Source organism: Aricia agestis, chromosome 9 (assembly GCF_905147365.1).
Source record: "Aricia agestis chromosome 9, ilAriAges1.1, whole genome shotgun sequence".
NCBI lineage: Eukaryota > Metazoa > Arthropoda > Insecta > Lepidoptera > Lycaenidae > Aricia > Aricia agestis.
In genome coordinates, this window is record NC_056414.1 from 4,812,304 (window position 1) to 4,826,579 (window position 14,276).

The following is a 14,276-nucleotide window of genomic DNA, read 5'->3' on the forward strand; positions in this document are numbered from 1 at the left end:
GTTCTTTTCCCCGTTTACGTATTCTTAAACGTATTCTATAATACATTGTAACATCAGAAACTAGATAATATTTTGCATTTTTTTACAAAAATTTGTTTTCCGAAAACCATATATGTTTCTATGAAAACCATGCTATGTCCTTTACCGTGATAATAATACTTTAAGTCCCTTGCCAAATTCCGTAATTTCAAAGTAGAACCGAATTCAAAATAATGTAAAATAACGTAAAGGTAACAGACGGACACTCGATTACTGTAATAAAGTTAGGCATTTCTTTGTTTATCTTATTCGCATAGAAAGTAAAGTTGCATCGAGCCAAGCCGGTTCGCATCGCAAACTGAATCGTAAGCTTGCGCGCGACGCACGTGTTTCGTTAAGTTAATAATATTATTATTAATAATATTATAAATAATAATAGCTATTAATAATATAACAGTAATAATGTACAAGTTTCTAGTTGTGCTCGTCGTCTACCTCGCCCTTACTGGTAAGATATTTAACATTGAAATTAATCAAAGTAAAATAATTCAAAAGCTTCGCTTAATTAAGCCGAACTGACTGACTGACTGATGACTGAAAACACTTTTTGGTTACGGTAATGCGTTAAAAGTAATATTTTGTAATACACAAAGTGTTAAAAGATTTTTATTTGTGTAATAACTAATAAGAGAAAAATAACGATTTAACTTTATTTTAATAGTAATTTGTCAAAGAAAATCTTCAATATTTTCTAAGTAATCTTGAGTGTAGTTTTTTGTTTAGAAAATGTAATATCATCAAAGTAACTACATAATATAATAACGTAGGTAAGAGAAAATAACGTAGATAATATCAAAATAATCTATATATATATATATATATATATATATATATATATATATATATATATATATATATATATATATATATATATATATATATATATATATATATATATATATATATATATATATATATATATATATATATATATATATATATATTCGTACATATATTCGTAGAAGTCCAAGGAAGGTTTTAAAGTGACACGAAGGTCACCGGGACAGCTAGTATTATTATATTTTTCAGCTTAACAGTAACATTTTGTGTTACAAAAGCGAAACTTTTTAACAGTTATTAAATAACGGCTTTACTGTTTATTATCATTTAAAACCGTACCTTTTACCACGTGTAATTTCAGTAACCTTTACAATTGCTAAATACTAAGGCATAAAAAGTAACTGTAATAAAAAAAACCGGCCAAGTGCGTGTCGGGCAACGCGCAATATAAAGTTCCGTAGTACCGCTAATTTTTGATTGGTCAATAATTACAAGACATATTTTATAACTTCGTGTTTTACACTACTCACAACATCATCTGAGTTACGTTCAAAGGAATTTGAACGAAAAGTTCCTTAAGTACTTCTCCGAATACATTTTTTTTAGTTGATCAACTATTACTCAATAACTTATGAAATCTTCTTAGCCGTGATAGTTTTCCTTTTAAATTCAACATGTTTCCTACTACAGCATAAATGTGAATATTTTCACATTTCTAGAAGCAACCGTTTAGCTGGTAGAAGGGGGTGACACTTTAAAACTTCATATTTCACAAATGGATACTTAAATCGGAAAATGATCTATGAATGCTCGTAATATTTAAAAAACCTGTGGTGGGCGCAAAAAAAAATCTTCCCCGCTTGACATATAGGGGGAGGTCCCATAAAAAAATTTTTTTAAAGATTTTATATACACCATTTTGTCGGCACCATTAATATGTGCATTCATGCCGAATTACAGCTTTATAGGTCCAATAGTCTGAGCAAAACCGCGGACAGACGGACCAGACAGACAGACGGACAGACAGACAGACGGACGGACAGACTGAAACTATAAGGGTTCCTTGTTGACTACGTAACCCTAAAAAGTACCTTATTATTTATACGATCACATCGTAAACTCGTTATTTCTTTTAATAGCTTTTAAGCTATTAAAAGCTATTAAGCTTTGCCTTGTTTTTATAGCACTAGATACCTACTTACAAAGATAATATTTTTCTATAACTTTCTGTAATTATATTATAGGTATACCAATGTTAGTCTAGTTAAAAGGTTATTTTAATGTTAAGCTCATAAACTTACAAGTTTTCCGAAGAAATAAAAATTAAAAAGAAAGAAATTAAATTAGTAACTTATGAGTTATGAACTTATGACATTGTCCGCCGTACTCAGAGACATTTAATTACGATTAACCTAGGATAATTTAACGAAGAATTTGACAGATAATGTACGCGGCTTATGTCAAAATTTTGAATTAATTACAATTAAGTAAATAATGTTCCACTCTGAGTGCGGCAGAAAGATTGTTTAATATAAGTGGCTAAGCCCCAATTTCACCAACGACTGTTAAAGTTAACGCTCGAATTAGTATCACGTTACCTCTTTCGTTTTTCTTATGAATGAAAGAGAAGACATGACATTTTAACAAGCTGTTAACACTAACATACGTTGGTGAAATTGGGGCTTAAGTAATAAGAACGATTGTCTCTACAAAATTCTTTGAGCAAATATTTGCGTGCGGCGCGCGGTGCAGACCGCGGTGTCCTAAAAAAATATATTTTAAGATTCAGTTTTTGCTAAGTCTAAATTGGTTTTAATTTATTTTTAGGAATTTCTTAAAAACATATCACACTACACAAGAACTAATCAACTTATTTTGATCAGACATGGTCAGGTGGTTTAGGTTCTACTATATTAAAATAAACTGGTTATTCTGAAAAAGTAAGTGCTCCTGTAGGATACTCTACTATGCAGAGAGTAAAGCTAAATATTAAAAGATAGATAGATAAAAGATAGATGCAAACAATTAAGTTTGGAATTTAATTTCCAGCCAGTATTTTATGACGCGCTATAAAAATCTATAAATTATTAATTCGCGACGCAGAATTATAGATACACTCATTTAACCTTTGACTGTATGCAAAGCATATAAGGACTATATTATAGATACTCATAGGCAAAATAATTCTAAGCGGCTTGCTATTATTAGCTAAGATGCTATCTAAGTATTATCTGGGACCACAGCAATATTAATTTACAGTTAGTCGTAAATTGGCAGACAGTAAACTATTGCGTCTTTAGATAGTTTTATCGGCAATTCTTATCCAAAGGGGTCTATAAACTGAATAGGGCAAACTTCCCGACATTTGACGCAGTATTTATTTGCACTGTATAAGTAAAAAAAAATAGTTTAGCCGTGCTTAGCAGTTAGCAGTTATAGTTGTAGGTAAAAAAATATTCTTATTTCATACCAGACAGCATTTCGAACTATCTTTGAATTTATCGTTCTGATTTTTAATCTTTGTAAATAATTAAAAAAAATTAGGAAGTCAAAACAACTAAAACACTTAATGAATTTAGAAAATCAGTCGTGCAGTAGCCATTGAATTCAAAGTTTAGATCCTATCTTATCTAATCTAGATCAATTCGGGTAACTGGAACGAGAGCTTTGGCTGTACCGCTTTTGATAAAGTGCAAATCATTGCACTGTTAAATGTATTACAAACAACTTATGTGAGCAAAAGTAAAATTCTTTAACTTTTAAAATTTTGATACCATAATAATTGGTCACTTTACTTTTAAGTTTACGCACTTAACTTCCAAAAATGCCTAAAGCCGAACATAGAACCTCCTCCTTTTTTAGAAGGCGGTATCGAATAAGCTCTGAAACTTTTGCAATTTTGCTCATTGTAGGTATAGGTAGATCACAGGAGTGGAAATAGGCTAATTTCTGCTTAGAAAAAATTCAATTACCGAGGCATTATATTTTGGACCGGGCGCGTACAGAGTCATGGAAAAATCTAATTTGTTTATAAAAAGTTTGGTGTGGCATTGGTAATTTTAAATAATTATATAAGAGTAAATTATTTAGTATCGATTAAACCTCGAAAACTATATAGACAATATAAAGATTACTAGCAGGTATAGAAATCAAACAAATTTTGCAATTTGCACCCTATCAGATTCTTTTACATAACACCCAGCCTTGGTTTGAAATTTGTATGAGTTGTATCTATTGTAAGTATATTATGTACATCTGTGAAGCTCATTATCGTTTACTTGTTAGTGAATAGTTCAAGGGTGAAACGAAACAAATATTATGTGTGTCTATCTAATAGTAAAGGCATAGGAGTAGTTTTTATCACAGAATTTACGCTTCCCGCGCAATAAAGGAATTTCAACAAAAATAAGTTACGAGCAATATGTAGAGCCTGAGCTCCTATAATTCAAGACTTGAGAATACGGACGTTTACTCAATTTTTTTTCTTATAATTTGAACAAACCTTCTAACTTATCTACTTTATCACCTGGCTAATATATCTGGCTACACATATAATGCACAATTTTTTAATTTTAAATCCTTTTTCCGGCCCTAAGGCCTCCATTTATGCAAAAAACGGCAATTTTTTACTGTTTGTTATCGTATCTTTTAATTGTCTTGTAATGTGTGAAAACCAACGCGACATGATCAAACGCCTTTAGGATATTAACATTGCTGATAAGTGAAGTACTAATCGCTCATCATTCACACTATCATAATTGTTTTATCTAAGACATAGGTAATACATAATAATATAACAAAAAATAACACTAATTGATTGTATGTAGCGTCAGTCACGACCGTAGTTTCTCGTGAGCTGAGTTTCCGTGTCGTGAGCGAAGAGCTTTGTTTTAATAAAAAAGTTAGTAATTGTTAGGGTTCCGTACCCAAAGGGTAAAAACGGGACCCTATTACTAAGACTTCGATGTCTGTCCGTCTGTCTGTGTGTCTTCAGGCTGTAACTCAAGAACCTCTATAGCTAGACTTCTGAAATTTTTACAGATTGTGTATATCTGTTGCCGCTATAAAAACAAATACTAAAAGCAAAATAAATTAAATATTTAAGGGGGGCTGCCATACAACAAACGTGATTTTTTTGCTTTTTTGCTCGATATCAATAACGGCAACACATAGGCACGTCTTGAACACACACACACTTGACATTCACGAAATACTCAATTGTATTTGTACTTTTATATTAAAATTTTAATAAATTAAATAATTAAGGGGGACTCCCATACAAAAAACACAATTTGCAACCTATTTTTGCTCTATTGTGGTAAGGAAAGTGCGAGTTGGACGCCCATCGTCCAACTCGCACTTTGCCGTTTTTTTTTATCAAAAATAACGAGGCACTTTTTTCATACAAATATTTACTTTTCATACGTATTTTTGTGCCTTGATTCGCCGATTGAACTTTAGACAGAAGGTACAAAAGGGACCATAGGATATTACATTAGTGCAATGTTCCACGCAAGAGGCAGCACCAGCACAGACAGTTAACAAAAAGTATTCTTGTGTATTGCGCTCACATTTGAAAACTATAGTGTATTGTGACTTTTGCATGGCTAGCTCGGTTTTAATATTACCACTTGCCAGTGACCGAAATCTGCATGGGACTTATAATTATTATTACTATAATGACTAGTATATTTTTTACTGTCGATGATGAGATGATTCAACTTAGCATGAATCAAGCGAAGCAGGTAGTTTCTAATCAGGTTTATCGTTTAAAAACTTTTTATGGATTACCTCATACTCCTCATAGTGATCTCAGAGATTCTTAAAAATATCGTTTCAAAATATATTTATTTTTAAAAGGTAAAGAATAAAGATATAATATTATACTTATATACCTACCTTATACTTCCGGTCATTCAATATGGTTCAACTTTGCTAAATTACTGAGTAGGTAGCTAAGATTAAAGAATAAAGATTAGGTTCAAGACATAAAAAAATAAGTATATGATCGAGTTTCAGAAACATAGAGATAACATAGAGTGGGTAACCTTAATTATTGATGCTAATAATAATATCAAAATTTTGTTCACTACTATTAAAAATAAAAATAGCAAATAGTAGTAGTTTAGCCAATGTTCCAAAATTAAAGTACCGCCTTATTAATTCTTCTATTAATAGCAAAAAGAATAAATAAGTATCCCTATTTTTTGGCTAGTAGGTATCTTTAATATGTACTTCTATGCCTGACCTAAAACTATATAAAAAAAAATTAAAAATTTGAATTTCGAACCTCAAGACGCGGTAATGTAGAGCTACATAATTGATACTCTATATAACGATGCAAAAACAAACAAGATGGACCTGTTCGTGGTCACAGCTGAGTGGCCCGTGGTCGTGGTCAGGACAATGACTCTGACTATTTATAACCTGATAAAGAATATTATGTAGCTTCGGTGTAGCTTCACCGTGTGCAGTTTTATGAAACAAGCGATAAAACTACCATAGACAAAATAAGATAAGATAAAACATAGTTAAAACTACCTGGCGTAGACGTATATAAGAAAAACATCGTGCAGCGTTCTTTATGCTGGCCAAATTAAAATATTTTGGTTCTTTTTTGGGGCCACTTTGAATTCATCGAAATTACGTAGATTGTCTTTGAACTTTCGCACTCAGAGAAGTCAGAGACGAATATTAATTACTTAACTGTATCAAAGTTTAAAAATAAAGATTATTTCACAAAAATAGAAGAGACTCACAACATCAATACTAGACACAAAAACAAATTACACCTACCCTACTATAGAATAAAAATGCTTAACGAAAGTCCCTATTATATGTCCGTCAAAATTTACAATAAATTACCAGATTTCCTAAAAAAAAAAAAAATACCCTCGTTTAAAAGAAAACTAAACACATATCTAATAAAACACTGCTTCTACTCATTAGAAGAATATTTTAGTATCGATTTGAGTATTTAAAGTTAAGTTCATAAAATATAGAAGGTATTATTAATATTTTATGATAATATAATACCGCTGTAATAATACTAATGTACAAGATAATTTAGTTTAATAATTTAGAATACCATAAAAATAAGAATATACTTACTTGAATAATAATTATTAAAATTAAGTATAATTTTGTAATTGTTTTGCAAACGCCCGAACAAGGCATAAGTTGTATATTTCGTCAATGTATGTTGATTTCTATATGTACTTGGTTGCAAATAAAAATTTGAAAATTTGAAGTTTGAAAAATTATATTAAAGTTTAATTATCATTAAATATCTCTCAGTGCATCTGATTGCGGCCGCGGCTTCGTTAAGTTTTCTTTTAATGAAAATTTTGATAAGTTGTTCGACGTCATCTATCGTCGTTGGTCAATTTTGACATTTCGCTGATGACGTCACAGTCTCATGCGAATAGAGCAGGGGTCACCATTTAGTTTCGCTCGGGGTCCCTTTTTAAGACATGAAATGACCTTCGCGGTCCACACATTTTATATAAAAAAAATATTAAACGTAGGTAATTATGGAAATTACAAAGGTATTCTGTAGATATCTCATAACAATGAGAAAAGAAACCATTTTTTGTAGCTCTCTGAAGTTTGGAGTAAAATATTGGCGCAATTGACATTAAATCCTGGAGATGTTGAAGTCCTAAGATGAACGAAGATCATCTTCGAACATGCTTGGTCCGCACACAATGGGTCGGCGGTCCGCCATTTGGTGACCCCTGGAATAGAGTATAGACTTTAGTTGTGTGGTGTAACCTAAATAGATAACAACGTTGAAGCTGTTAACCCTAAGACCTACTATTCTATGAATAACTTATATCTAGACTACACATTCATTACAAGCGTGATTTTTACTTCTAAAAATGAATGTCATTGTTATGATTAAGCTTAAAAAACCCACTCAGTATGAGTCCGAGTAGCGCACAAAGTTGTTTATTAAAACATCACGATTATAGAATACCGTGGCGTCTATGAGCAACTAGTAACTACTTACAAAGTACAAATCTACAAGGATCTTAAAAGGTTACACCAGGGGCTAGAGAAATGAAAAAAAAGTACGTGTAATATCTATAGCTGTCTCCCTTACCTCAAGCCTTTACCGCAGAACGCGATAGAGACAACTGCAGAAAATCAACGCTTCGTTGTCCCCTGGTTCCTTCTCAAAAACTTAACCGATTTAAGTACTTTTTTCATTAAAGATTAAAAAAGGCTTGAGCTGTGTTCCTATGTTTTTTTTTTTGTATAATCTAGCCAAATCTGTTTTCTGGATGTTTGAACACAGCGGAAAATCTGGCCATTTTTTGGGTTTTTGAACGTTCATATCTTATTTAATAGGTAATTAAATTATGAAAAAAAGAAAACATAGGGACATTGTATTAGTGGCCGTAGATATTCAGGAAAAAAATTATAACTCTACTAGCATTATCCAGGGAGGAAACAGGGACAACGTTTGTATGGAAAAAAGGGTGGTATGGACTCCTCTTAATGTGTCACTTGAATGACGTTCTCATCCGGCCCGCCCGGACCGGGCGGGGAGCAAACAGCAGTACGGGAGCCCTAGAACAATTTTTTTTTATTACTATGAAGCTCATTTTTTGTGAGTAGCTTCATTTTGATAAGACGAACAACATTTTTATTAATTTCGAAAGTGGTAGCTAGCAGAGATAGAAAGGATTTCATACTTTGAATTGATGGTCCTAAAATATGGACTGTTTTATTTGTAGGACAATAGACATAACTAGGGTTGCCATCACCCAAATTCCCTTCGCCGGTCAGGCACGACAAAATTCCCGGACATTTGGCCGAAATGTGGTTATTTCCCCGGACATCGTTAATACTGTTTAAAAGAGTTAAACAGTATTAACGATAACGTCTTACCAATTTTTGCTTTTCCAACAAGAATTTGTAAAAATCTGACTAACTCCAGTCCGTGCAAGAAACCGTGTGTATGATTAGCGAGTTTTTATCTTTCGTTTATTGCTGCATGACTTAAAAGTTAAAAAACCCGGACACTTTTCAAAAACCCGGCCGGACGCACCCCGGACGCCCTTCAAACTAGGACAAATCCGGGGAAACCCGGACGGATGGCAACCCTAGACATAACTCTTAAATTATATGACTAATCTATCAATATCCAAAAAATATCAGCTCGTTAGGGTTCCGTTAAAGGGTTATGTAATCAACAAAACTTGGTTGACTACTGAACTGTAAAACGGAACCCTAACAAGCAGATTTTTTGTATATTGATAGGTTAATAGTTATATCATTTAAGAGTAACATTGTCCTACAAAAAGATCCTTTCTATTTCTGTTAGCTACTACCACTTTCAAGATTTTTCGCAGATACAAATGTTGTTCGTCTTATCAAAATAAAGCTACCCAGAAAAAATTTGCTTGATAGTAATAAAAAAAACTTTGTTCTAGGGCTCCCGTACTACTATGGCTACATGCCAAAAAGGCTTGTAAAGCTGTATGTTCACGAGATAGAGACAGATCGACAGTGGAGTCAATACTCAATACATAGAGTAACAGGATACATTTTCTGTTATGAGATTGTATCCTTTTGGCTACGGGACCTTTAAAAATCGATATATCATTTTAAAAATATAACCACAGCCGAACATATTATAACCTCCTCCTTTTTGGAAGTCGGTTAATTACAAATGCGAAAGTGTTTTTGTCTGTCTGTTACCTCTTCAAGCATAAAACGTTGAACCGATTTTAATGAAATTCTGTATGTACGTAGATACTTTGAGTCTCGGGAAAGGACATAGGATACTTTTTATCCCGGAAAATATACGGGCCCGCGCGTTATATGAATTTCTGCACAATATAGTTGCGGGTGTCGTCTAGTTATAATAAGTTTATATTATAATATATATAATAATATCTAACTGCTAGTTACACAGTTTTGAGTGCGGATCTTTTTGATAAAGGAGTTAGGTATAGAACTGTGGTCCCCAACCTTTTTTTCACACGGGCCACAAACATGTTTTGATCTTGAGGTTGCGGGCCGCATCAAAAATTTTTTAGGGTTAAAAATAACGTTCCTCAAAAATAACGATTTAAAAGTTGAAAAAATGCATGCGGCCTGCAGGCCGCGGGTTGGAGATAGCTGGTATAGAAGATCTTTTATGTCCATTATGTTGGCTTACGGCTATGAATCGATTTCGGATGTGAATTGATGTGATGTAACATGTGGTTAGCGGTAACAGTTAACTTTTGACCGGCAAAAACGGTACCGTTACTCGAAAGTCGCACACACAACTGATGCTGTGATTTCGATTTTATGTTCACCACATAAAGAACAATGTATGATAAAGTCAAAGAAACAATTTTCAACCTTATGCTAACGTGATAAGACTCAAGTGGAAAGTACTAAAATATGATAGACGTCCAATAATAATACATAATTATTGTTATAGAACATTGTAACGGTTTATCCGACGAGCGAAGCTAAAAGTAAGAGAATATAAGTACCTATACGAGTATTTGTATACGGTTGTCAATTTATAGACTGATGACGGAGCTATGTAATTCGGTCGGGTTATGTAAAGCCTCTGCTGTCTTACTGTTTTTACCATAAAGTTAATATACCTACCGGAATAGAGCAACAATCTCGAGCTGTCAAACGAAACCGAAATTGGTTTCATCTGTGTGTAAAAATATGTGTACGTATACACTTACACAAGCATGATTGAACATGATTTCTATGAGATTAAAATTGTAAACGTGCGGCACGTGCCGACTGGACGTCAAAAAAAGAGTGCTGCTGTCATGTGTCACACGTCTCTTTTTACCACGCAGTGTTACTGATAGTGACATCTCTCTTGCTCAGGCCTTTGTTTCTCTGTTCCGCTAGGTATAGCCCCGACCAAATCTTTATAAATAACGTAGTCCGTCATCTGTTTATGAATCAATTTCTTTGGTGGTATCTAATAATCTACGAATAATAAAAACTAGGTGGTATGCACAATAATATGCATTAACTACTACCTTATTTAAAGATCCATCGAATTGAAATTCATAAAGTATCTACTTAATAAAATTATTATCATTAATTATATCCTTTCGAAGAATTTCCTATTCATATAAATTATTAAGTAAGTACATACCTATTTTGCAAATTACGATGAATCCAAACGATTGATCGCTTTATGGACGACGTATCTGTACTTTGTAGAAATTGTAGGTAAAGCTGCTGCTATTGCCGTAACAGCTTATTATAAGCTATAGCTTATAAGCTGTAAACCCTCTTATAACTATAAATCAAACTCGGACCGCAAGTGCTCGTAAAATTGGCACTAACATTACCTTTCATTGTTACTTTCTCTTCTTCATTTAATTATACCTGCCATAAAAATAAATTGCAGTTATTAAGAAGAAAAGCTTCCATAGTTAGAATAGACTATTCTTTATTTGTACACAAGATGACGCCCACGTTTCTCTCTATACCCAGCTAAATCGGTTCAGCTGTTTGTGCGTGAAGAGGTATCAGACAGACAGACACACTTTAACATTAATCCATACTTCTATTTAATATTATGATTGCGAAAGTGTGTCTATCTGTCTGTCTGTGACCTCTAGTCCTCTACATGCCCAAACCGTAGAAAAGATTTTGCTAAAAATTTGACAGGGAGTTCCTTTGAGTTTTGGTAAAGGACATAGGATATCCCGCGAATGTGCTTATTTTAATAAAGTTTTGGCACAACGGTGTTGCGGGCGTCATCTAGTAATCTATAAGTACTTAATATTATAATTGGGAAGAGTTTGTTTGTTTGTCTGTTTGTTTGTTTGAACGCGCTAATTTCAGGAACTACTGGTCCGATTTGAAAAATTCTTTCAGTGTTAGATAGCCCATTTATCGAGGAAGGCTATAGGCTATATTTTATCATGCTAATACTAATAGGAGCGAAGAAATAGAGGAAAGTGTGGAAAAAACGGGGGAAATTATTTGAAAGGGCTTATTTGAACGCGCTAATCTCAGGAACTACTGGTCCGATTTGAAAAATTCTTTCAGTTATAGATAGCCTATTTATCGAGGAAGGTTATTGGCTATATTTTATCGCGCTATGATTAATAGGAGCGAAGAAATAGAGGAAAGTATGGAAAAAACGGGATAAATTATTTGAAATGATTTATTTGAACGCGCTAATCTAAGGAACTACTGGTCCGATTGGAAAAATTCTTTCAGTGTTAGATAGCCCATTTATTGAGGAAGGCTATAGGCTATATTTTATCATGTTAAGACTAATGGGAGCGAAGAAATAGAGGAAAATGTGGAAAAAATGAGGGAAATTATTTGAAAGGGCTTATTTGAACGCGCTAATCTCAGGAACTACTGGTCGAATTTTAAAAATTCTTTCTGTGTTAGATAGCACATTTATCAAGAAAGGCTATTGGCTAGAGGAAAATGTGGAGAAAACGGGGGAAATTATTTGAAAGGGCTTATCTCAGGAACTACTGGAACAATTTTTCTGTTATTTGGCACAGATACGAAATAGACCACGTGAAGGATCATACGCTATTTTTTGGACTAATTTGTCTGTGAAATATCTAATTTACGCGGGCGAAGCTGCGCGGAACGTTATATTTCGAGTGGTCACGGCATCACGCGTAAACGGCTGGAACAATTTTGCTGAAATTTGGTATAAAGATACTTTGAGTCCCGAAAAGAACATAGGATACATTTTGTGCCGTAAAAATGTACGGTTACTGCACAATATACTTTTATGATTTGCGCGTAAACTATTCAATCTATTTTGATGGAATTTGGTATTGAGATACTTTGAGTCTCGGGAAACTAAACCTAAACCTAAAACTAAACAAGGAATACTAATTTTGTCCCGGAAAATCCCCCTGGATCATGTTGACGTCCCTACTAAGTATATTATCTAGTACTTTTGTCTATAAAAATTAAAAATAAAGAAAACTAATTTTTGCATTTTGTTTGCAATACAATATTTTTACAACTAAAAATTATTAATTTTTTATTCTTTTTAAACACCTAGCTTATGAAAAATCTGATTTGCCCCCCGCTGGCCCACAACCTGGGTAATTTGCCCCCCCCCCCCCCCCCCCCCCCCTGGCACCAGAACCTGGGTAATTTGTGTAATGTGTATTTAAAAGTCATGAGTAGAGTTATAGAGAATGTAGAGTATATATTATGTCAATAGTCAATTGGATATGCCATTATGCCTCTAGTCCACAGACGCAATTCGCTGCGAAATCGCGGCGAAACAAATGCAAAACAGGAATAGAGCGAGATGCAATAAAACGCATTGTCGTGTGGCAGATGAGACAGTAAATGGTTTCGCATTTGTTTCGCCGCGATGTCACGGCGAACTGCGTCTGTGGACTAGAGGCGTTAATATTAAAATGTTTTAAATTTATTTTATCACGACCTCAGCAAAGGCAGATAGTTGAATAACACTGATTAGCTATAACAACTGCGTATCCAAATGCATTTGAAGACAAGGCTGCACGAAATTCGTTTTATTTTGCAGTTACGAGCAAAAATCGTGATTACTCATATTTCAATAAAAGATATCATAGCACTAATAAATGAATTGAATCAAAAAATAATACTTTAAACTTCCTTACAAAAGAGACGAGTACAGTCAAAGAAGATACCCAGTTTATCACCTTGTGGCCTTATTCCTCGGCAATAGATTTCAAATGTACACTTCGACAGTACATCAGGTTTTTTTTGTTTGATTACTCCGCCATCTGTGAACCGATTTTGAAACTTCTTTTCTTGGTACACTGGATTAATTTAATATATTTATTTCCAGAGGCCCGTCCGAAATGGCAATTCCTGCCGGAGAAGCCAGGCTACGTGCCAGTCTATATCCAGAACGGTGACACTCCTTTGGAAGAAATCAATCCAGATTTGGCCGAAGCCTTCCACGCGCTACCGGTCGGCCGAAGCGTGGGCAAGGAAGTAGAAGCTGCACCCGAAATTCCCCAGGACTCGAAAATCCCCGAAGACATTCCATCAGAATCTGTCATCGACCGACGCCCCTACGAGAACCAAGTCGCGAAAGGTAGCTACGAAGTAAAAACTCAGGAGCGCAGATAGATCAGCATCCTGCAGAGTTGTGCACGCTAAACTGATCTCTACTCCTGTGGATTAAAGATCATTCATGTGTGCAACAGTAATATTCTGCAGTACTAAAAATAATGATTAGCTTCTGAATTCTCAAACACTACCTGGCCTATAAATTAGGCTCAGTGCACCGAAACGAACAAACGAGACGCAACTACTCGTCAAATAGCGTTAACTATTTGATTTTTCTATTTAGCATTGCTTTTCTATGCATCGTCAAACAGCGTTTGGTTACGTCTCGTTTCGCTAATAACTTACGTAAACCCTTAAAAGTGTTAGAGAATTTGGTAGTTAGCCATACTATAGGATTAGGATATTAGCTTAGCTTATTC

General features: G+C 33.9%; 1 protein-coding gene across 1 annotated transcript; it reads left to right on the forward strand.

Annotated features, from left to right (window-relative positions):
- The first annotated feature begins 320 nt into the window (after positions 1-320).
- Positions 321-14,007, forward strand: LOC121730329. The gene is made up of 2 exons (XM_042119330.1): positions 321-487; positions 13,631-14,007. The coding sequence occupies exons 1-2, from the start codon at positions 442-444 to the stop codon at positions 13,915-13,917; spliced, it is 333 nt and encodes a 110-aa protein (XP_041975264.1). The 5' UTR covers positions 321-441; the 3' UTR covers positions 13,918-14,007.
- The last annotated feature ends 269 nt before the right edge of the window (positions 14,008-14,276 follow it).